The following is a 22,851-nucleotide window of genomic DNA, read 5'->3' on the forward strand; positions in this document are numbered from 1 at the left end:
CTGCGAGACAATTCTCTAATGGTGGTATAGCTATGTGTTGAATATGAGCCATCACCCTCCCGCCATCATGGACACAGCTTCTGACAGCTGGCAATGTTACTCCGTACTGTGAGCTTGGCCATCCGTTGATGTATGGATTGTTGGATGTATTGCTGCAGATACAGGCTTCCCCACGGTGGTTATGACCTTCTCAGCAAATCTACATTACGAACTCTGGATATTGAGTGATGGGTATTCTGACAAAGTTGATTGTATGTAACAACTTGTAATATTTTGAAGGACTGTGCTTGTCTTTTACACAACAAGCGTTGTTGAGGGACGTCTCACCGCATGTGAGGTGCCATTCAAGAATGGAGAACCGATGACTCTTCAATTTCGTCGGTCATTCGTCTGCCTCTTCAATACTCATTTCTCGCACTCAATTTGCGCTGCTGGTCGCTATGGCCGCAGGGTAGTGCAGCATGATGCATCTCTCTAAGCCAAACCGAGTAAAGCTTCTCACAGAGTGGTCATGATTGGACAAATGGGAAAGATGACACAGTTGGTTGGCTGGTCTGTGACCAGTAGCAGTGTATGGAGGAGCGGCCACCAGGCCAAACTTGGACTTTGGCTTGCTTTGCACTGCACCGGGAAGTGGCTTTAGCACCACACCAGCCGAGCCATAGCAGCACTTGTTAATCCCAACCCCATTCACTACCACGCCAGATTTTGCAGAATTCGCAGTGTCATAGAAGCGCCCATCCAATCATTCCTCGTGCAATTACAGTGCCCACTGGCTGCATTCACTCCCGACCTTCTTTTGGCACCTTTGCAGTAACGTACCTTGGCTGAGGCCCCGGTTTTTGTACGCTCTCTGTGTGGTTGTTGTGCCCCTGCTGTCGCTAATGTACATGGCTGGCTGGTTGCTCCAGCTGTGCGCTGTCTGCTCTGATAGATCTCACACACACCAGCAAATCCCATCAACTGCCCCCCATCTACGGTCTCCATTGCAGCCGGTAGTCCTGATTGTTCAAAACTCGCCTGTACCCTCCAGCCGTGTTGCCCCCGGTTTCTCCTCTCTACTATCGAACAAGCCGCCGCGATGTTCGAATCCAAGATCTAAGTACAAACCCGACAACACTGTCGAAAAAGTGTGCTTGAGTGCGATATACTGTATTGTATTCTGGTGCTACTAGTACATTAACTTGATCTTTCGGAATTCACTTCGCACAAGGCTTCTCCGTCTAGTCTGTCAATCAGTACAGCCAGTTGGAGACTAATTACACGAATCATCTATTCCCACAGTCTATTTTCTGTGTTGCTCTTTATCTCGTTCGCAGTGGCATTCACTTGTTCTCTCGGCGACAAAGATTCATTATTTAAAAGGAAGAATAAGAAGAAAAGAAGAAGAAAAAAAAGGATAGCATCATCCACGCACCCCGTCGACTCATCTCGTCATCCTTTCGAAGAACGAGCAGCAACAGGTTTACTCCCCGTGTTACTCAAAGGATTACCATTTCCGGCCAAAACTCTCTTCTCAGTCTGTTGCTAAGCACCATTTCTACCTAAGCTACCCCATATTCTTAATATCAGTCATTCCGCACCATTTCTTGCATCCTTTGTTCACTTGCCACTTTTGAAACTTGTCCCTTCAGGCTTCCACGGCGTGTGACAGATTCCAAGATCAGTCACTCACTCCTCGTGTGGACACCTGTTAGGCACCTGGATCCCCTGTTCCGTTGTCGCCCCCTTCAGCAGAACCCACAAAGAGACCACCTGTCAACCTGGGTCCGCCGCTTCTCTTGGCTCTTGGCCCCATCCCCCCCAGCCCAAAATCCCAAGCCCAGCGGAATTAGTCGGTTAGGTTGCCTTCGCCACCTAAAGAAGAGTCATAGTCAACCTAAGGACTGCTACCGGCCAACGTACCCTGCCACACACCACTCTCACACGACTTCGGACCTTGCCTACCTGCTGGTGCTTTGCCCCCTAAGGACAAGGCCACCACGCGACGACTCATACCAAGGCCAACTCCGCTCAGTGATTCGCCTCGTCGAGTCCGACTTTAAGAAGCCTCTCCTTCCATTCTCTACCCTCCCACCCTGTCGCATATATGCCTTCACAAGCATAGCACAGTGGTTGCAGTTTCCGTACCTTGCATAATCTCACCATAGATTCGACGCTACCTCGACCATCCACCTTGCGCCGACTCTCCAACGTCAACAATAACAACAACAACACCGCCGCCACCCTTTGAGATATCACAACTGCACCACTTGTAGCAACAGCCTCGGACGACTTTGTTTAGATCTATTTTCAACCAATCTCCACTCAACCCTTCCGCTACATTCATGGTTTGGTAGAAGACTTGCTCAGCTCGATGTTGATCTAGCTTTCTCTCCAATCCAGTAACAACTCCCATGTTTCTCTAACCGAAACATACAACACACAATGGTTTTTGCGAACTCTATTACTATTACTCCAGTCGCCAGTCTTGCTTCGTCCTCCGGTCTGATCCTTCGTGAAAACTTGGTCCTGCTATAGAACCGTTTACTACTCGACTCTTACGGTTTTGCAATAGCCCTTACGCTATTGTGAGACTGCTCGAACGCTACATAATCACGATTTGTTCAAGTTATACGATTAACCGGTTGACTTTGCTTTACGGCGACTGGAGGCAAATTCGAAAAGAATTCCCTTCAACCACCAAGATGATGTGCAGCGGCAACGATGCGCTGTCCTACATCAACTCCTTCCCTAATGGACCATACAACCCCTCCCTAGCCTCTTCGGCATCATCGTCCTCGGCTTCGGTCTGGTCGGATGCCTCCTCCCAACACTCTGACGATACCTCCATCTCCGCCTTGACCTCAGATTCCTCGGAAAGATGCTTTAGCTCGCTACGCTCCGAGCTTTCTTGCGATCGGGTACAAGAAGCAAACGCATGGCCAAGGCAAACGTCGCAGGCCTCACATGAGGTTCCTCCCGCGATGCGCCAGAACCCCAGGCGTACCTCCTCTAGTACTATTTCCAGGTCCGGATGCCCACCTGCATTGACGCGCCAAAGCGATCGCAAGGTCAACTTTGTCGACAACCTCGTTGGTAAGCCTGAACGATGACTCTCACTGCCTTGCGGCACACGCTTAAACTCAACTATAGACTCATCGACGCAAATTGTCGAAGCCATTTGGCCGTTATCATCCATTCCCTGCCGAGCAGAACTAGGCCACAAAGCGGTGTTACCTCTGCGCACCTTCATTCAGGAAACGCTGCGCCGCTCTCGTACAAGCTATTCTACTCTGCAGGTTGCCTTATATTATCTCGTACTTATCAAGTCTCATGTGCCTAAGCACGACTTTACCATGGAGCAACCCAATGACATTCACGCGATCCGCGCCTTACAATGCGGTCGCCGCATGTTTCTGTCTGCGCTCATCCTCGCATCAAAATACCTTCAGGATCGCAACTACTCGGCACGAGCGTGGAGCAAAATATCTGGTCTTGCTACTCAGGAGATAAACCAGAATGAAATGGCTTTCCTCTTGGCTGTTAACTGGAAACTGCATATCACAGATGATGTTTTCCAACGTTGGACGGACATCGTCTTGAAATACACTCCCTCGCAACCTCCTTCTCCTGGTACTGGCTGTTCTTTGGTTATCGAGCGCGAAATCCAGGATTGGAAGAATCTCATACTGAAGCTTACTCCCGAACTGGATAATGTTGCGGGTATAATGTCAGCTTGCCCGTCAAAGATCGCCGCCGGCGAATTTACTGCTGTGTCACCTCGTTCGCTGCTTTCAGCTTCGCACGAGCGTAGCTGTGCTCTAGGACTCGGATATGAATCAAACGATTCCACACCCACGCCCAGAAGCTACACCACACCCACGATTATGGAGCCGTCCCCCGCCACTGTATATACACCCGGCCGGTTGGCTCCTGCTCTTGGGCTTCTACCTACACCCCGTCTTACGCCGCAGTCGGCGGGACTCGGCACTCCTGCTGCGAGTGCCGCTCCCTGCCTTCTTGGTGGGAAGGGTTCGATGGGCCTTGCCATGGCGCAAGCTTCGCAAGTGAACGCTGCCCAGAACGTGGACCGGTGGCCTGGCATGCTAACCACCTCGCCTTTGAGCTACTGTCAGCCTGTCCGTCGATCTTCCCTTGCCAATTCTGTTTCTACAGCATCTTCACCAGAGTCGATGGTCTCGGATACTTCCCGCACATCACGCTCTTCCTCAATCTCCTCTGCTTCGTCGCTGGTCAGCGCGCCGTCAACCAAATTGGATGTACAGGCGCGATGCCGCTACGCGAAGCAGTGCAGTGAGAGATATAGCATGAGACCTGCCGTTGCCTCGGTTCCTGAAGATTATGAGGAGAATTGCATCACTGCCTCCCCCGAGTCTTACACCGGTCCCGTGGGCAAAGATCTGATGGAGATGTCACTGGGAACGCCTCTGGCCCGAGGAGGTTGTGATAATGACGATGCCGCTGAGGCTGCCCGTACTTTGCAAGAGCTGCAAAACTGCCACTACTCTGCTCAAGTGACGAGCAGGAGTGGTACCAAGAGAAGCCGAACTGTTTCCGTCGATAACTCTCTGCAGGAACATGTGCGTGATTTGCTCTGCAGTCAGCATAAGCGCATGTGCTATTCGTCAGATGCCTCTGTGTCATCTACAATCCCATCAGCGCATTCAATTGCAGGTGGTGTTGGTGCGCCCGGTATGTGGAGTGGCATTCTTCATTGAGTTCGGCGTTCTCGGCACTTCTCTCAACTATCTACATGATACTCTGTGACAAATAATCGACCGTTTCTTTTGTTTCACCCAGGAAAGGGTTCAATTGAGCGATACCACCTTGGCAATATCTATTTAATAGACATCCAAGGACCAGTGAAAAGCGCGTTTTCTCGCATTTCCAGGATCACAGCATTGGGTTTATGGCGGTTGGTGTTTGTGTACGATGTGCGATAAAGCGAATGGGTGATATTTTGGTCCAGGTGTTCGGGGGCAACAATATGTTGCAAGATCATAGGTGGTATAATCGGATTAAGAAAGCAGTAAATGGTGACGACTCGGAGACGCGAGACGAATACCTTTGCTGCGGACTACAATGCATCAAGAAGGAGTCTTTGTTTTCCGGCGAGCGACTCGATTGAACGCTGTGGACGAATCCACCGGCTCCGTTGATTTCTCGTGGAAACACATACAATCGGCGGCTTGTCCAAAAAAAGCACAAAAAGCACATGATTACTACTTATCTGACCTGAAAAGGCGTTGCGCAACATAGATCGAGGAGAGCTTGCTTGAACCAAAAGCTTGAGACAAAAATACACAACCTCGCAGATAGTACATTAATCTGAAATAAGGGCTTTGAGCTGGGAAGTTAACTTACACAAACCACAAACTGGAAACTATGCTAAGTGTGTATCTTGGGGCCAGTACAGCCTCAAGTAGAGTATTGCTAACCGCTGTGCCTATTTGGTAGTTCTCAGACTACAGATCTCCCAATATGTCAAATTCGCATCTGGAGACGGTTCCCTCACCGCGTGGTTGCCATGAGCGGGATCGCTTAGCTACTCACGCGACAAAGCCGCCAACCCAACCGTGCCAGCCGAGACATCGTCAAATTCCGTGTCTGGTTGGCCCTCGTCTCGTCTCGCTCGCCGGTTGCCTCGGCGCCAAAACGGCCAGTGACTCATTGCGGTGGACTGCCAGCTCCTGGGCCAAGTGGGAAGCTCAGCAACCCAAACATCCTTGTCCCACTCACACCCACGCTCATGTTTAAGAAGAAGGCTAATTATTGCCACTTTAGGCAACGCGGCGCTAAGACTGCACGTGAACTAAATCAGTTCTATTAGGTATGTGCGCCCTCACTGCGAATTTGTAAGACAGGCTTCACGATAGTTGATTAGTTGTTTCATTCTTACATTCTCAAATCATCATGGATCCTTCATGTGAGTATGTAACACTGGCTGGCTCGCCCCCCCCCCCCCATGGTGGGTCTAGGCTGAAGGCTTACTGACGACGACGATATCTGTCACGATGGTCACGCTGGTGACCGGAAGAATGCCTCCTGACGGTGGCGGCGGATCTTGCGGGGTTTCTTTCTAATCTCTGGTTAAGAATGCCCAGCTGGCGGTGTGTTTGCCAGGATCTTGTAGTATCCAGAGTGTTGGTTCCCTCGGATTGCTGACGTTGCACAGTGGTCCGGCCCAAAACGGCGTTGTAACAACATGATATGTAATTGCCTGTTGATTCAGTCTAGCTTCAATGTGGATTTGTCCAGGAATAGTTTATGTCTGTGATGATTAGTGCTTCATGTTCGACCCAGCATCATCTTTAGCGGATGCGCAGTCCCAAGTTTCCGAGCTCTTTTCAAGATGCATCTTTCTTTCTGGGTTTTAAATTTTTTTTTAGCAGTTTGCCGGTGATATTTGCCCTCCTGGGCTGCCTGAACCATGGCATGGTAACAGTATGAGAACAGCTTCTATGGTAAGCTTGAGAGCATGCGAATCACTAGCTCGCATAGACCAATAAACATACCAATGGGCGAATATACTCGGCGTTTTCTTTGCGAGATTCACATACCTTCTCTCCCATACGCAATTCCATCAATCTCACCTTGACACCCCGCGCACTGGAAGTCGATACCTATCAGACGACATGTTCTCATTGAATCATGATGAATCATTTCGGATCATAGATGTTAGTGATTATACCAAGCACAGGGTAACAGATGCTCGATCCAGCCAGGCCGGCGTGCCACAAACGGTCTGAAAAGCTCCTCCATTGTGATGGTTCCTTTTTCCATGCATACCACGCTGGTATCATCCACACTGCTCCCCCTCGGCGAGACGGATTGGGAATAGGCTCAACCCCATTATGCATAGAGATATACACAGCTGCGATGCTCGCCGCGTGACCGCGTGGCCGAGATAACCGAGAGGGGAAGAGGAAGTTCGGGGCCGTGGTTCATCCTGTAGGATAACCTTTTGTTTTTGTTGGCTGCATGCTATGGTATCTATCGGCCACATTACGGGATTGGGCTCGCCGGGCTTCTGTTGGGTGTGTGCGGACGTATCTGTGCTCGCGCCATCACAGGCTCGAAAGCTCCTGGACCAGGGGAAGAATGAAAATCGGAGCTTGAGGGGTGTGAGAATCCCGAGAAAGAAAAGATGTAGTCAGCATGCCTTGAGGCGGTTAAGGAGATGCCAGTTGTGGGCTATTTTGCTGGAGAACGCATTAATGGTTTGGCGAGACAGGCCCAATTGTTTCGTCTGGGGAACTCCTGGCTGGGATGCACTCTCTGGCTTCTACGATCTGCTGTCTTCTTGCTTGCATACATGAGCCACTATAGATAGTCGACCAGATAACGTGTTCCTTATATCTGCAAGTCGCTGCTGGGGTCCTGTGATGCAAGGCACGGGAGGAGTATGTAATGCTGTGCTGATCACAGTGCATTGACAGTCGGTCATAATGAGAAGTGCAATCGTTGTATAATTTCGAGCCTCGTTTTCTCGTTTTTCTCGTTTTATTTCTTTTTATCTTTTGTCTTTATGGTGACAGGTACAACGCAAGACGCGATCCATACCTAGCTCGGCGAAATTAAGATATATCGGCAAAGGAGCATATAATATTGCAAACTCCGAACAATCATGGAGGAGTGCACATCAGGTGGCTACTGGTCGGCTCCCTGTTCATCGCAGGTACTTTGGCACCGTGAGCAGCAGCAAACGAAGGTGTGATGACATGTTATACCAGAGGGCGACTTGCACCCCATGTCGAGAAATGCAAGGAGCGAGTTCGGGTCCCGTTTAAGAAGAAACAAATGCTGCATGTTTGATAAAACGAACAACTGGAACTGCGTGCCGACTCGTATCCATAAAGTTGCTTCAGAAGGCACATGACTTTACGCTAAAGCCTGGTGAGTCTCCGATTATCTATTTACTAGTAGAGATGCTCCGCTGATGCAGTGACCATAGTGGACGAGTGGATGCTGAATAGGAATGGGAAGCTCAAGACTTTGGGAGGTTACCGGGATCCCCTACGTACGATGACATGAATCTGGCCACCCAACAGCGATAATCGCCTTACTAGGTTTGAGAGGGTCGTCGAGGGGGGAGTCACAGCGATTTGTGGCTCCACGATTGTATTTATGGAGGTTTGAAGGCAGACGGTCTAATATTTCTGAATCATCCAAATATTCACAGGAGCGAAGTTCAGTCTATGATGGGGTATATACGACAATAGCCTTACACAGGAGGTGAGAAACCAAGTCTCGTCATCAGTCTCGACGACACAAATACAAACTCGCTAGCGCCGAGTTCAAGGGCAAGTCCCGCAATCCAAAACGCCTAGATATGCTACAAACATCGTACTCGTCACAATTATGTTTCCCACCATTTTTTCTTGGATAGCTGTGCCGTCTTCTGCTGGTTCATGCGACGAAGCTTCTCACGGCTGCGGGGGTCAAGCAACCCAGTGTGACCTTCATCCTGGAACCAATGGTAACCGTGTTCCAGGTTGCGTCGCTCGTCGCTCTGCATCTTGACTCGCTGGACACTCCGCAGTCTTCTCAGACCGTAGATGCAAACCCAGATAGACAGCATACAAGAGACGGCAGTCACAGTGCCGAAGCCCCAGTTGGTCTCCTCAATGAAGTTCTCGAGGTTGGCGCCATACAGACCGGCAATAAAGGTGCCCATTGCGAGACCAAGGGTGCCAACGCTTAGCTTAATTTCGTAAATCATAAGGGCATTTCGATTTGCGTCCAGAATGGCTCGCATACTAGAAAAGGGTTAGAAAATTCAGTCCAGGACATGTCTTGGCTTAAATGAAATACTCACATCTCCTCGGTGTTTCGAATACTGGACACCAAGTTTCCAGCTTCCTCGACTACTTCGTCACAGAACTTGTGGTAAGACTCTAAGAGCATCTCCACTTCAGTGTGATCATCAGAAGCTCGATGTACATCGTGCGTCTTTTCGGTGAGATACATGGATGACAAGTCATCATCTTCTTCGAGGAGATCATCGATGGCAGCTCTGACGAGTCTTGCCTTCTGCTCGAATGTGCTCACCCTCTTAGACAGTACCAAGAGAATACGCAACTTGTGCCGATCAATGTCTTCTTCTAGCTCACTGAGAATGCGAATAACCGGATTGCGGACGGTCTCAAAGTCGGCCTCTAACTCCTGAGTGACAGACTGGAGGACGACTTCCAGAGCACGGAACTCGTAAGGTACCTCGACACCATTAGACGTGGTTGCTTTCTGCTTCAACTTGTGTTGAAGCTCGTACATGAAGGAGGATTGTGCATGTGAACTTCTGGAACCGTAAACATCGAACAGGAGTACTCTGTTGTGGTCGATAAGAACCCTGAGATGGAGAAGATTCAGGAGGATCGCTCGCTCTCGAATAAGGATATGCGGAAGGTTGGACGAATCGATTTTCCTGAGATCACGAGGTTGGAGTCCAAACTATTAGGGTGTGTTAGCCACTGCTGTCTAGAAGAACTGACAATGGAGATGGGTATGTGGGATCAAATGTCAGAGATGCACAAAGTGCGGTGGTATCTGTCGCCATCTGGAGGGTCTTAAGCTCCTCGGAAACACGGACCAATTGTTCTCATCATGAAAAACTGTGTTGAAATGAAGTGGGATATCTGGGAATCGTGCACAGAGAGGCATGGTTCCTTACCCTAGCAATAAGCTCAGTCTTCTTGAACTCGCCATCTACCAAGATCGCATTCCCATTCTCATCAACTTCAGTGCATCGAAGTCGTGGTTCCAGGGCGGCTTGCTCTGCCCGCTGTCGCCGCGTATTGAACATGGAGTTGTTGTCGCCATCCTCGTCGTGCTCCGGCAAATCGTCTGCTTTCAGCTGACTCGGTATTTTCCTTACACGTGGTCCCCATAATCTTTCCTTGAGGGTTGGCGCACAGGAATCATCGGAAGAACTGTGCCTTACTCCCAACGCCGATGGTAGCAAAGTCAAGCGTTTTGACCTCGTGGTTTTTGCATTTGTCGAGGCTTTGGGGATGCGACTCGAGAAGAGCTGCTGGAGATCAAAGATGCCAGACTGAAGTTGTGTTTCGCTCTGACAAGACGTCTGACAGTCAGCGCTGAGCTGCCGCTTCGCAGAACAAGTAACTCGGCGCGATACAGGTCCTAAGCCCATGACAGGCGCTGCTGCATGATTGTGATGATGGTTGGGGCTGAAGAAGCTCACGTTCTCGGATTGTGATCGCAAGAATCGCAGGAGCCCAACAGAGGGTACCGGCAGACGAGCCGATGCCATATTGAAAGGATGACTCTCAAGTCTTTTGTTGTGCTGGGATTATCTTGGCTTCACATCGGCGACCATTTGGTGTTGCACATGTCGTCACATCTTGATTCTCCAAAGGGGAAAAAAAAGTAGGAATTTCCCAGGTCAATTGCACTTTCCCTTGCAACTAGTCTAAGGATAACTCGCGCTAATTTCTGAGCCTCTGCTCTGCAACCGCGACGGGGAGACGCTAGGCCAGTTACGTATCTAGCATCTCGTATGTGGTCTAGTTCAGTCCTGTGGGCATCATACATACATGCAGTGTCCTCTCCCGTTCCTGCTCCATTGGCTGTTCAAGGCCCGGCGTGTGCCTTCTTTATGAACCTTATGAGGCTATGAAATACCATTGAGTAGCACAGTAACTCACAAGACATATTTTGCCAGTGACTTCTCGCCAGAATAGATAATGTTGCGTTGGCAACCACGCGACGCAACCATCTAGCTTGGTTAGCTCGTTGAATCGCGTCGTTGCCCACCATGCTGCTTAGTGGATTCAGTCGACTCACCATGGGAGACTGCCCATTCAAGGCAATTTTGCCACGCAGTGGACTTTGAAGATACTGAACGACCGATATTGGGCTCCTCCCAAGGCAAGCCAAGCCCCATGCTCGAGAGTCCCTGATGGCTGAACAGAGTCATGATACAACCCCATCACGATGGAGTTGACGCCCATCAGAATTCCTGGCAAGCGCCGGCGCAAGGGAGAGCCTCCTGTCGTCTTCCATGTCCCTCCGCGCAAGGACAAACATACGGCCAAAAGGAGGAAGAAACCAAAGGTCCCAAAACTGAAAGCTTCTTACCTCGAGAAAAAGCTTCCCCTTGAAATAATGGAACGCATTCTATGGATGAGTGAAAACGTCAACTTTGCCAAATCCGGAGCACGTGTGGGCTATCTCCTTTCTGGAGAATCCACGAGGAAAGAAACCTTCGTCCAAGCCTTCGGTCCGACCTGGGATGTCTGGTTCGGCTGCGTCAAGAATGGCGATAGCACGGTTGTGAGTTACCATGACTGGCAAAACGATTCGGCTCGCTCGGGAGGCAGTCCTGATTTCCAGGTAAGCACTGCCTACCTTACGCCCTTTGATCAGGTCTCATGGTCTGACAAGTCACAGTCGGCACTGTTGCAATACTCGTGGGTGGACATCAACTTCATCCTAGACTGTTTGGATTCCTGGGTATACAGGTTTGCTAGAAACAGATTTTTTCAGCACCAAAAGCTCTGGGGTGATCCGGATTCGCAACACCAATTGGACGATGACTCGGGCGACTATGGCAATTTCAAATCGGCGAGGCAGTATTTTCTTCATGACTATGATGCTTTCTGCTCGAACTTGGATGATGACCTCCCACCACCCGATTTGCAACCCAGCTGGATGGAGGTTCACCACGAGACACAAATCCCAGACAGCCTCCTGACAGGTCCCTGGGACGAAGACGCGATGCAAAAATTATTTTGGCTTGTTCGAGCTGGTGCCCGCTTGTCAGCTGACCAGACATGGGAGACTACCCTCGAAGGTTTCCACAACGCCATGGCAAATGACGCGGAACTCAAGGTCGGAAATGTCAACTTACCTGTCCTACGACTTCTGTTTATCTTGGCGGGTAACCACTGGCCGGATTACATCGCAAATTGTGAGCTTGAGAAGCTACAGGCCATAGAACAGATGTTGCGAGACGCTGGTCGCAGAGATGCGTATCGCAAATACGCTCTTGTAGCATCCATGTTGCTACAGAGATATTCGACCTCAAGTTCAGGCACCTAAGCCTGTATCAGACGTTCTGTATCAGCATCCAACTCCTATCCCGACTCTGAATCTATGTCTGATTCCTACGGCACCTTTTTGCGGCGATACCATTGAATATGTTGGTATTTCCTGTGAGATGCTAGCCATATGTTATGACTGGAATTTAGCACAAGAGTGTTCGGTATTCTCGACGCTGACAACCAGTCCCATAGGATCTGCAGTCGTCCTACTAAGAGCGCGGCGGTTCATTCTTGAAATATCAGATGTTCAACCTTATCTGCCTTTTAGGACCGGGTCGTCTCGCGTTCTGTGTAGTCCTGTGGTAATACCGAGTGAATTCGCAAAATTTTCTGTGGGTTGAAGCGAATACGTCAAGGAACATTCAACCTCTATTTTCCGACTCTCATCGATCAAGTTGCTTATATCGCCGAGATAGCTCTGATAGAAGATATACGCATGGCTCGCTCAGTGAGTGGGCACCACACCAATGGTACCTTACATACCTCTGAGGTAGAAACACTTTGCTGAGCAAATTTCACCTTTGACTACAACATTAATTGTCACGTCGTCATGGCCAAATTCAGAACGTGATCGTCTCGGCTTCAGATTCTATTGATCGAGCCATGGATCACACATGCATCTACGCATGGTTGTTGAACATCTTGTATAAATGGCTATCGCTGATTCCCCGTCACCTTTGCGCTTTCCGAAAATGTTCGGAGGCTCATGCCGCTCAGCTCCAGTTTGGGAGAAGCTTCGCAACACTCTGGTACCTCTGCCAGAATTCTACCCTGGAACCACCAAGTCTGAGAGGGATCAAAGTGAAGTGCAAAAGAATCCGGTGCTTCACCACTGTCAAGCCCGAGGACGGAAATTAAACATCTTCCAGTATATACGACTTGTGTTATTGATTATAAATAGTGTATTCAGCGAGGACCTGTCATCTGTAAACGGCCTAGAGACTTTCGAGGCACCAGCAGATCTTTGTGTGAGATAGTCAAGCCAGTTTAGACCCCTAAAGAGGGGTCCAAACATAATTTAGTAGTCACTCGACCTTCTACAGTCCCCGCTTGCGCTTGAAGCGTCTTTCCCAGTTTCTATTGTATTGCGAGGCCTGCAGACAGCCTGACTTTACAGCTTTATAGAACGGTAAGAAGCTTTTATTTTATTTTATGGATAAATAGACCATTTTTAACTTCTATTTCTTGTCTTCCGTTCAATGCGAACTGGCTTTGTCGAGACTGCCGAAACAATCGTGTCGGTACTAAACAGTAATTATATGAATAGCTGGACGAGTAGAGTTTCCCCCTTACCAGATCAACACAACCAAGTTATTATCATCGACCTTATCATGTGTGCTGCGGTGTTCTAGTTCTCGTTGATGGCAAATTTCTCTTTCAACTCTGCACTCAACACCAGAGTTTCCAAAAAGTTACGTATCCATGAAGCGCAGCGTCGTGGCCCTTTGAACTAATACTGTAAGAGGGGATGAGTTGTAAAGCAAACGAAGAAAACTATCCACAGATTCTTCTCGCGAGTTACCCAATTTTAGTTGGTCGAATCTTCTTGTTCAGCTTTAGTCACTACAAGTAACATATTTGCCAAATTATTGTTTATCGAGAGGGGGTCGTGAAACTCAGTTCTATCCTAATCATTCAGGACATCCAGATGGTCGTGGAACGGATATCCTGCGGCCTGCAGAGCCACTAGACACTGACATTGCAATATCAGATATTAAATGACCAAAACTGTTCGAGATTTATTCATACACCGTAAACTAGGTGACGCTGCAGATATGATCCGTCGCACCAAACAAGCTCAACAGAAAACTCCTCCTCCTACCCCCGTCCTCCCCCCAATTTTTATCCATTATAAAGACCTTAAGAGCAGGGTGTTTTTGTTACTGCAATATAAATTACGCTGTCGCTATTTTGGCTGTTGTGTTTCCGTTGCCATTGTGCCTTTGAATGCTTTTGTAACCGTCATTTGCCGTTCCCTGACGCCTCTTACATTTGCAGTCGTACATAAGGGATCTCTACGGGATGCGGACCATGAATTTATTCTACACGGATGACAACTTTCCATCCGAGTGCGCCGGCTTCGCGAATAGCGCATGCCAGACAACCCCTTTTACGACGACTAATAATCGCGTTCCAGCCTCTCTCAGCGCACAAAGCTCGCACAAGGATCTCCAAATCTGAGCCGAACTGTCTCCTGCGAGTAGGTAACTTCATTTTCGAGTCAGGACTGGGAGGGTCAATCCTAGAAATCTTGCTGCCTGCTGAAGCTGCAGTAGCCGGCCGATCCACCACATCTCTTGGCGGCATGGGCAGTTGTAGTTGCGTAGCAGTGGGCGATAGTCCAAACGATGACGAAATAGAACTCATACGTGATAGCATAGCCATTTCTGGAGAGCTCGGTGGTGCAAAACCTGTAATGCAATCGATGACAAGGATACGGGGTCCTTTCGAGGTGAAAGAGGTTGAGTTAGTCGTAGCTATGGGTTGGTCGATATTGAGAAGCTCCTCGAGGGTAATCTCAGGTCTCTTGAGTAAGTCGAGCAAATGGACAGGCTTGTAAGTATAGTATTTATGTAATGGATGTCCTGAACTGGTAAGTACACATCATATTCAATCTTCAAGCAGAGGGGCAATACCTGTAATGTGAGCTGGCGCAGTAGCCTTCGCATTCCAGTCCTGGCTTCCAAGATCGATGTGCTGTATTGTGGGACTGGTAGGTGACTTGAAATACTTGACATAACTTGAAGCAGCGCACGGATGGGCTGTAACAAAGTACACATCCCTGGCCAGTGACAGATTCAAAGTCTGTTCCCCTTGTACTCCATCATACGTCATTGTAAAGGCTATGGATGCTTGATGGGTTTGAAGATTGGACGCCTGGGTGAAGTCTGAGAACGGTGTTTCGGGTTCCTCAAAAACAGGGGTCGACTGAAGACTATCAACGGCCGAGTATAGGTCTAAAGATTTTAGATCAATCCTGATATTTGAAGGCGGCGGCTCAGGATGGTTGTTTTCATGAGGGATGATAAAATCAGCAGGAAGGATGTTGGAAGAGTCGGCGTCGCCCAAAACGTCTGACTCGCGTTCGATGGCAAGTTTCCCCCATAGCCGGGCCTTCTTTCCAATCTTGGCAATGTCATCTTGTGGCCGTCAGCTCAAGGTAATCTATCAAGTCACTGGTCAACTTACCAGCGATGTCTTTAACGTCGACGTTTAGCCACCCGTCTCCAAACCCTTCCGGGGAGACATCTGTGGAGATCCAACCCATACATTCAGCGGAGCCTCGGCCTGCAGCCAGAACGCGTCCTACCACGCATGCCGTACTCCAGAAACTTTTCCCGTTATAAACGAAGCCGCCACACAGGTTTGCCATGGGCCCCAATCTTTCCATTGCTTCCTGATCATTCTCCAGTAATGTTGACATTAGAAAATGGGACAGTGCTTCTCCTGGCAGTACCAACCCGGAGACAAATGATTTCGAAAGCCAACCTGAAAAGTGTAATGCTGCGCCAATCCTGGGCCTCCTTGATGGATTCCTCTGCAGTCCGGCAGGTTTCTTATCGCCTCCAAAATAAGATGAGCGCGCTGTGTCGCTCGTGGGCAGAGGTGAGCTAATAGGGGTGGCTTGTGCGATGATTGGGGCATTCATTGAGACGCGCGTTATGTACTCCTCAACTTCCGGCCATCGTAACTTTCGTGCGAATTGCGTCAACCCAAATATCTGTCTCTCAACGAAACGACCTTGGATCGCATATTGATACTCTGTATGGCCATGATGCAGGTGCTGTGTGTGGTCAATGTGATGTGATCCGTGCATATGCTCGTGTTTCAGAGACATTCTACTTGTGAGCGAGGTGAGCCATCCTTTCGGAGTAGACATCCCCGATGACGGAGCTTCCGTCTTACTGACAGTGATATTGTCTAACCACGTCCGAGCCAGAAGTAATGACCATTTGACGGACAGGCTTGCTTCCTTTTCGAACCTGTGCACTTCCGATGCTTTCAGGTTCGCACCCCCAAACTCATCTCCTTCAGTTATTGCATCAAGCCGCAATAATAGTTCGCATGCAAGTAGAATTTGCAAGAGCAACCAGTATCGCTCTTCGCTTCTGTCCTGATCGTCAAGGCCCTCATTGATGGAAGAGCCATCGTCAAGCTCGTCATCCAGCGGAAAGCCCCATAGAACCTGACCTAGCCGAATCCTCCATTCCACGCGCGAGAAATCGATCCAGGCATTCGATGTTGCAAGAACTTTGACCAATGCATGAATCTGTACTGACAGGCTACGGGGATCGTTGTAGTCGATCACTTTGGTGGGTGTGTACAAGACTTTGGTGAATAAGTCATTGTAGAGGTCGTGAGCATTCAGCTGTTTCTCGGAATCTGTGCCTTGGTATCTTTCCTCGCACCGTAGTAGTTGTTCCATGACAGTGGCATCGTCCATGTGCCGTAGACCGTCCTTTGATGTGACCAGCCTCTGCCGTTGCTCCACAACCACAGTCGACTTAGAGCCCAGGCTATCGAAACCGTACTGCTCCTCTTGAAGAGCATCTGCAACGGATAATTCCAAAGCAGCCTGATAACCCATGGTGCCTTTCTCCAACCCTTGCATGCTTAGCATGTTTGGTCTCTCCTGGGTCTTGACCTTGAAGTGAGGTCTTCTCTTGCCCGAAGGAGTAGTGGCTGACAAGGGGTCCCGCTGGATGAGCCGCGGGACAGCCGTAACGCAGCCCCATGCCTCATCTTCAATCTGAGTGTGGTCTGTCAGATCGCGGATGCGGAGGTCCTCATCCCACGGGAAAGCGACAGAGGGGTGCGGGGCACCGGTACCATATCCTTGAGACCTAGCGAAATACTGCGGCGCCCCGGAGAACAACTTCTCAACATCGGCACTGCTAAGAGTCACCATGATGCGTTCAAGCTTCAACACGGGGTTTTTGGGTTGTCCATCGGATTTGTCTACCGTACCTGGAAGAGGCGGAGATGGCAGAGGTTTGTTAGAATCGACAGTGGGCCGCGTGGATGCTGTTGTTCCTGAAATGGGCCGAGAGCTGGTCGATTGCTAAGGAAAACCCGTGTTAGTGACCCCTCGAATCTCAAAAGACGAAGCTATCTATAGCACAACTTCAAAAGATGACAAAAAGTCGCGTGACACATCAGAACAGACACCCCTAGAATTCAAAACAACAATTGAGTTTTCTGCAACAAATCGTTCGAGATCATCAGACGGCACGTCCCCTCACTTGAGATTGGAGCTACCAGCTGCACTCGGTGAGCCCGCAGATGGCGGTCAGCTGAACCATGGGCGTTTAGCATTTGGAGTTGCACATAACTTACTGTCTTGTTCTTGTTAGTTGTTGCACTCGTTCCTTCCGTAGATGCGGTGCCATTTGCATCAGGTGAAGGAGCGCTTGTTTTGGGCGCCTGTTTGGTCCGTCGAATGAGATCTCTTAATATTCCTCGCGCTGATTGTCGGCCATGGACATCTTCCTCGTCTTGTCCACCTTTAGGCATCGACGTCACGTCCCTGGGCCCCGAGATAAAGTCGCGGGCCGAACGCTTCCATCCTGAAAACGACGGCATATTTCCGCATCTTTCAACCTTTTCATGCAATCACTTGAGATGAGAAAGACCGTCGCATCGGCACCTGCATCTATGTAGAGCCGATGAGGCAACTTAGCCTAGTTGGATGATGGAGCTGCTAGAAGATGATGTGGAGAGGACCGAGGACGTAGCGACACCTCAAAACCAACACAATGCAATTCTTTACTCCTATAAAACTCCAGACAGATGAAACGAGTCGGGAGTGTATCGCACACTATGAGGAAGTAAAACACCAACAAGATTCAAGGTTCGGGACAAGCCCCCACGAATTCATCATGCCTTAAAGCGCGCTTCATGTCCGTCTTGTTGAGGTGCACACCAAGCCCGCAGTACATTAGAGCAGTCCAATCTCGTGAAAGCAGGTTTATGGACCAAGCCTGTCCACCGAACGTCCTGGTGTTCGCCTTAGAGCCGCCCGTTCGGGATCCATGCATAGGCAATGACTGGTTGTGCTTCTTTAGTTTGCGCAAGAAGCACGCACAACAAGGTCTGGCTTATCGGTACTGTATGTATTACGCGAGCTGACTTGCAAGGTAGACCTGCTGTTATCGCGACGACCCTTGGCCTATTCGTCATAGGTGGAGGATATAATACAACACCTGAACCATTCACAACAGCGCATCGCATTGTGGCTTGACGGCAACTTCGTTTCACCTCGCCCGCTCTTGTATTTCTACACATTACACAGAAATTATTCAGCTCAGCTCTTCGGCATATTACCAACCAAATAACGTCAACTTCAGAAGATAACCCATAGAGAGCCCTGGGTTCTACAGCCAACCTTGGCGGACCTCAAGCAGATAGGGGCCAGTCTGGCGCACTAAACACTGAACCGCCGCTTCCAACTCAGCAGCAGCAGTTTAATTTAAAACACCGTCCTGGAACTTTTTAATTTCAAATAAAACTTAGCTGAAGGAACACGGGATTCACTCATCGAAACAAAAGACGCCACGTTGATCCCTTCAGCCAATTTATTAGCGGCCGTTTCAAAAGCATCGCTCAACGTGCATGGACTATGTATGTAGTGGTCTGTTGGTCAACCCGCGTTTCCACCCGGGGGGGGCATCGAGACACCCAAACAACCGGTTTTTCCAAGGCATCGCATATCGAAGATGGGAATACTTGCCTTGGTAGTATCCAACCAATGGTCTCGACTCTGCTTGGCACGTTTGTATTGCAAGATCGGTTGTACCCGTTTGTTGTCATGTCATTCTTTATCTCTCGATAAGCAGCACATGCCATTTGCACAGCTCCCGAAATGTGGTCCTCTTTAGTCGGTGTCAAGTCACTGCGCTAAACCACAACGCATCTCACTAACTTTAGGTTAGTAAGTAACCAAGATAGTGAATGCTGTTTTGTTGAGACTATAGCACGAATATCTTTCTTTCTGATAACTACTACTATTGAAGCTGGCGCAGCAGATTTCGGTCACGTTATCGGTACCTTTCTTGTTATGTCTTGCTTTCCGCTATATTCTGAAACCGAGTACAGCGGTTTTGCGCCCCTGACAGCTGTACGCATGCATGCATTACTTTCTTATCGGCTAACGTCGCTATAGAGCTCAGTGCTTCTTTCGAGGCTTGTTCCCTTGCCAATGAAACTGTGCAGCAGCCTAGATTTCGAGCTTGAGTGAATTCAGTGGTGGCCAAGGTCGCCATCTATTGTCTTACAGTGACGTCCTTCTCTGTGAAATCGAGATGTACCCCGTCTCGGAGCCATACAGGATACAGCCGGATGTTATAAGTGAGGGGATATTGCCTGAACGAAGCTGCGGATCCCTTTGACGTCAAATCAAAGCTTGAGGAATCTCCAACGACATGCTCTTTTTCGAAACTTTTCTTTACCTCAGGGTATCATTTGACATAGCAAAACTCCTAACGCCACAATTACCTTGCAAATAGTCCACATCCCTAAGTGACCAGCGTCAAGCATGGATCTGGGTTGGGAAAAAGCTCGAGACCATACAACGACGCTGCTTCTCCAGTTCGGCAAGTGATTACAGCTGGAATGAATGCCTCTTTCAGTTTCCGCAAGCTAACACGTGTGCTCATGCCGGTGGGGTATCATGCACAACAACTAAGATGTACTTTGGCTCGGGCACGATGACAAGCTCGTGCTTCTTTGTCCGTAACCGCAACAACTTAAGCTCATCCTGTAGAACACCATGAGACGTTAGCATTGCCCCGTTCAATCGAGGGTTTTGACTACTGCCCATACCTCTGTGTCAATCTCCTGGACCAGGCTACCAGCCGTGCTCAAGAAACCCCACACCATGCTTCCCAGCTCCTGAGCTGCCTTTGCCTCGCCATCGTTGTCCGTGGTGGCCACAACATCGCTCGAGAATAGATCGCCCCCCGTTGTAGGTAGGGAGTTGTCGTTGTTTGCAGACTTGGGCGGCCGTATTGCGGAGATCTGTCCGTTGGTCTTCAGGATCGCGCCGCTTGAGCGGTCCAACATCAGCCAGCCCTTGACGCCAGGCTTCTTGGACAGGCGGTGCAACGCTTCTTCCACGGAATCGGTGCCATTGGACGGCTACAAGAGTCAGTTAGGAGTATCCTGGCATGCACGGGGACGCCAAACTTTACCATAGCCCTATCCGCCATGTTGTAAGTTAAGCTTCTGGTGGTTTAGGCGCGATGGATATAGAGGGGTGGGCACGGTTTCGAGACGATATCTGCACAAAGATGACCTGTAGTTTGCTGGAAGGCCTTCGCGGGGCACTTTGTTGACTTTCAGGGGATCTTCAGCCACAGACCCCGGGGATCGGCGGCGCATCGCGGGCGCTTTGCCAATGGGGTCCCGCGCTGACTGAGCGCTAAGATAGCTCCCCGAAGCTTATCGCTGATAAGAATTTTTGAGATAACGGCGCAAGGCGGGAGGCTCCTGGCATTTGATTTGATTTGATTTATAGACTTGGATTTGGCCTGCAGCCTGGGACTCGCACATCTTTAGAGATATGACCGAGTCAAGATGGGATCCAGCACACGGAAAAAGAATGAGAAGAAGAAGGACTTCAAAAAGCCCAAGCTGAAAGTAGGAAAGGCGAAGCCAAAGCCTGCCAACTTCACCGATACTAGTTTCAAGTCAAAGGGTGAGTCTTTGCCACAATTCAACTTGAACTGGTTCTCATGAACCGCTTTGGTGGGAGGATGAATGCTGATCCAATTCAGCCATCGTTCTTCACGAGCAGCTCAGGGAAGATGCGCCAGATGTGCTCGAGCGCTTCAAGCACCACCTATCGCTCTTGACCTCAAGAACAGACAGCCAGCGCCGCGATGCTCTGGCTTACCTGACAGGCCAAATGTCGACAACTCCACCGTATAACCCCGTCGGCACCCCTACGCTTATGATGAAGCTACTCCCGCTCATGATAGATGCCACCGGCTCCGTTCGCAACCAGCTCCTCAAGCTCCTGAGGACCATTCCCGCCCCCGAAGTGCGATCCGAAGTCGAGAAGATAATGCGGTACATTCGAGGTGCCATGACGCATATATCGCAAGAAATCAAGGACGACGGGCTAAACTATATGGATTGGCTCCTCGACGTGGCAGGGGACCAGGTCGTCGAAAGCGCTGGCTGTTGGGTCAAACCTCTAAAGGATTTCGAGTCGGTTTTGGCCTGGACTGCCTACGCCAAAGCGACCACGACGACACCTGGAAAGGGTGGCTGGACGTCAGCTCCTCGGACAACGTTTGGAGCAAAGAAATTTGGCGCTTCCTATCCGAGACAAATCAGTGTCGTGGCCAAGTTTCTAGAGTGCGGATTCAAGAGACCGGAGCCGATTCCCTGGGATGCTGGGCAATGGTTCAAGAGCTTCACACATTTGCCCACGACTCCTGATCCCTACGGATATATCGGGCTATTCTCAGTGCCTCGCGACGAGGACGGCAGGATGTATAGGGATCGTGAGGATCGACAGGCAATATTTCACAAGCAGTTTTACGACACGTTCAGTAAGGGAGTCGAAGAAGCCAAGAAGGAAGGCGGCTTGGCTGGGCGAGCCGCCGCTCAGCTGGATAAGGTGCTCAAAGATGGCATGAGCGACTACGAGGACACGAAACGATGCAATGAAGACGATGGGCTTTGGAGTGGCTATATCATGTGATCTATAACATAACTAGACGAGGTCAGTTTCCTATCAAGATACCCAATTGCGCATATCAGTGCTATCGGTTCTCGGCTTCCTGGTGATAGATATCACAGTTGCGGCTAACCACTCTTATTGCTCTCCCCTTTGTCTGCTTTTTCTTTGACCGTTATCAGATACTTTCATTTCCAACCAACTGTGGTTGACAACTGGACTGGGATCATCCCATTATGTTTTGAATCTAGTGAGTCTTGAGCTAGTACAGGCTCTAAAAATCGATGACAGGCCAGCAGAGAGCTGTCGGGCTATACAGCATCAAACCGAGAGCATTGAGTACCTTGACCAAGTCTTGTATACAAAAGCTTCCGGGTGGTCTACACATCGCTAGACCCAGCATCTAATAACGTGATTGTGATGGTTCGTGCTGTATCTGATCAGGCACTTCGGTGTATAGTTACGTACATACCGTATTCTAGAGGATCTCAAGACTGTTTCGCTTTGTACGATCCAAAATCTGATAATGACCAAGTGCCAATTCCTCTGAATGTTTGTGCCCACTACTTGCTGGGACTGGGACTTTGCTGCTCTCATCTCTTTACTGGCTGTGATGTCCCCAGTTCCCACCTACTAACCGCCTGCTGGTCCCCCTTTTCGCCTGGCTGCGGCTGCTGCCACAGCCACAACCACAACGGAAGCATCGTCGAGTGGGCTAAGCAAAATAATGCTCTAGGTCTTAAGGCAATGGAAGCATCTCAAAGCGTCCAGTTGCCCAACCGATATCCAAAACAGTGCCTCAGGCTGATTCAAGCTTTTGGAGCTTGAAGTTGCCTACAAAAAAGGCTCTTCGAACCCTCTTTCACCTTCCCCCACAGCAGACATCACAGCGGTTCCTAGATCGAGGTTCTTCACCAGCAAGGTACTTGATATCTTTCTTCTGTTGCAAAGGTTGATCACTCTGGTATCCATCGTCATCTCAGGTAAGCATCACCGATTTCCTAGGTCTTCCGTATTTCCTAAATCCACCCATCATCATCTATCCAACACCACTCCCATCGCCCTCTATCCTCACGTCAAGCTTCAATCGTGGCTTTCACA

General features: G+C 49.5%; 6 protein-coding genes across 6 annotated transcripts; 3 read left to right on the forward strand and 3 right to left on the reverse strand.

The window, feature by feature from the left end:
• Nucleotides 1–2,687: 2,687 nt before the first annotated feature.
• BKA67DRAFT_524924 (uncharacterized protein) lies at nucleotides 2,688–4,721 on the forward strand (the record flags this gene model as incomplete). The annotated part of the gene is made up of 2 exons (XM_046098624.1): nucleotides 2,688–3,078; nucleotides 3,136–4,721. The coding sequence occupies 2 exons, from the start codon at nucleotides 2,688–2,690 to the stop codon at nucleotides 4,719–4,721; spliced, it is 1,977 nt and encodes a 658-aa protein (XP_045953577.1).
• Nucleotides 4,722–8,362: 3,641 nt separating this feature from the next.
• On the reverse strand, nucleotides 8,363–10,153 carry BKA67DRAFT_525252 (uncharacterized protein; the record flags this gene model as incomplete). The annotated part of the gene is made up of 3 exons (XM_046098647.1): nucleotides 8,363–8,762; nucleotides 8,822–9,453; nucleotides 9,674–10,153. 3 exons carry the CDS (start codon nucleotides 10,151–10,153, stop codon nucleotides 8,363–8,365), a joined length of 1,512 nt encoding a protein of 503 aa, XP_045953578.1.
• Nucleotides 10,154–10,803: 650 nt separating this feature from the next.
• Nucleotides 10,804–12,389, forward strand: BKA67DRAFT_425405 (uncharacterized protein). The gene is made up of 2 exons (XM_046096834.1): nucleotides 10,804–11,355; nucleotides 11,407–12,389. Exons 1-2 carry the CDS (start codon nucleotides 10,957–10,959, stop codon nucleotides 12,061–12,063), a joined length of 1,056 nt encoding a protein of 351 aa, XP_045953579.1. The 5' UTR covers nucleotides 10,804–10,956; the 3' UTR covers nucleotides 12,064–12,389.
• A 1,713-nt stretch (nucleotides 12,390–14,102) lies between these two features.
• Nucleotides 14,103–16,974, reverse strand: BKA67DRAFT_525561 (uncharacterized protein; the record flags this gene model as incomplete). The annotated part of the gene is made up of 3 exons (XM_046098677.1): nucleotides 14,103–14,650; nucleotides 14,702–15,205; nucleotides 15,255–16,974. 3 exons carry the CDS (start codon nucleotides 16,972–16,974, stop codon nucleotides 14,103–14,105), a joined length of 2,772 nt encoding a protein of 923 aa, XP_045953580.1.
• A 2,547-nt stretch (nucleotides 16,975–19,521) lies between these two features.
• BKA67DRAFT_425413 (uncharacterized protein) lies at nucleotides 19,522–20,409 on the reverse strand. Its single transcript, XM_046096835.1, has 3 exons — nucleotides 20,255–20,409; nucleotides 19,887–20,201; nucleotides 19,522–19,821 (listed from the first exon to the last, which is right to left on the reverse strand). Exons 1-3 carry the CDS (start codon nucleotides 20,270–20,272, stop codon nucleotides 19,717–19,719), a joined length of 438 nt encoding a protein of 145 aa, XP_045953581.1. The 5' UTR covers nucleotides 20,273–20,409; the 3' UTR covers nucleotides 19,522–19,716.
• A 132-nt stretch (nucleotides 20,410–20,541) lies between these two features.
• BKA67DRAFT_581565 (uncharacterized protein) lies at nucleotides 20,542–22,265 on the forward strand. The gene is made up of 2 exons (XM_046103920.1): nucleotides 20,542–20,760; nucleotides 20,840–22,265. Exons 1-2 carry the CDS (start codon nucleotides 20,640–20,642, stop codon nucleotides 21,772–21,774), a joined length of 1,056 nt encoding a protein of 351 aa, XP_045953582.1. The 5' UTR covers nucleotides 20,542–20,639; the 3' UTR covers nucleotides 21,775–22,265.
• Nucleotides 22,266–22,851: the final 586 nt, after the last annotated feature.

The sequence above is a fragment of the Truncatella angustata genome (assembly GCF_020726525.1).
Source record: "Truncatella angustata strain MPI-SDFR-AT-0073 chromosome Unknown BKA67scaffold_9, whole genome shotgun sequence".
Classification (NCBI taxonomy): Eukaryota; Fungi; Ascomycota; class Sordariomycetes; order Amphisphaeriales; family Sporocadaceae; genus Truncatella; species Truncatella angustata.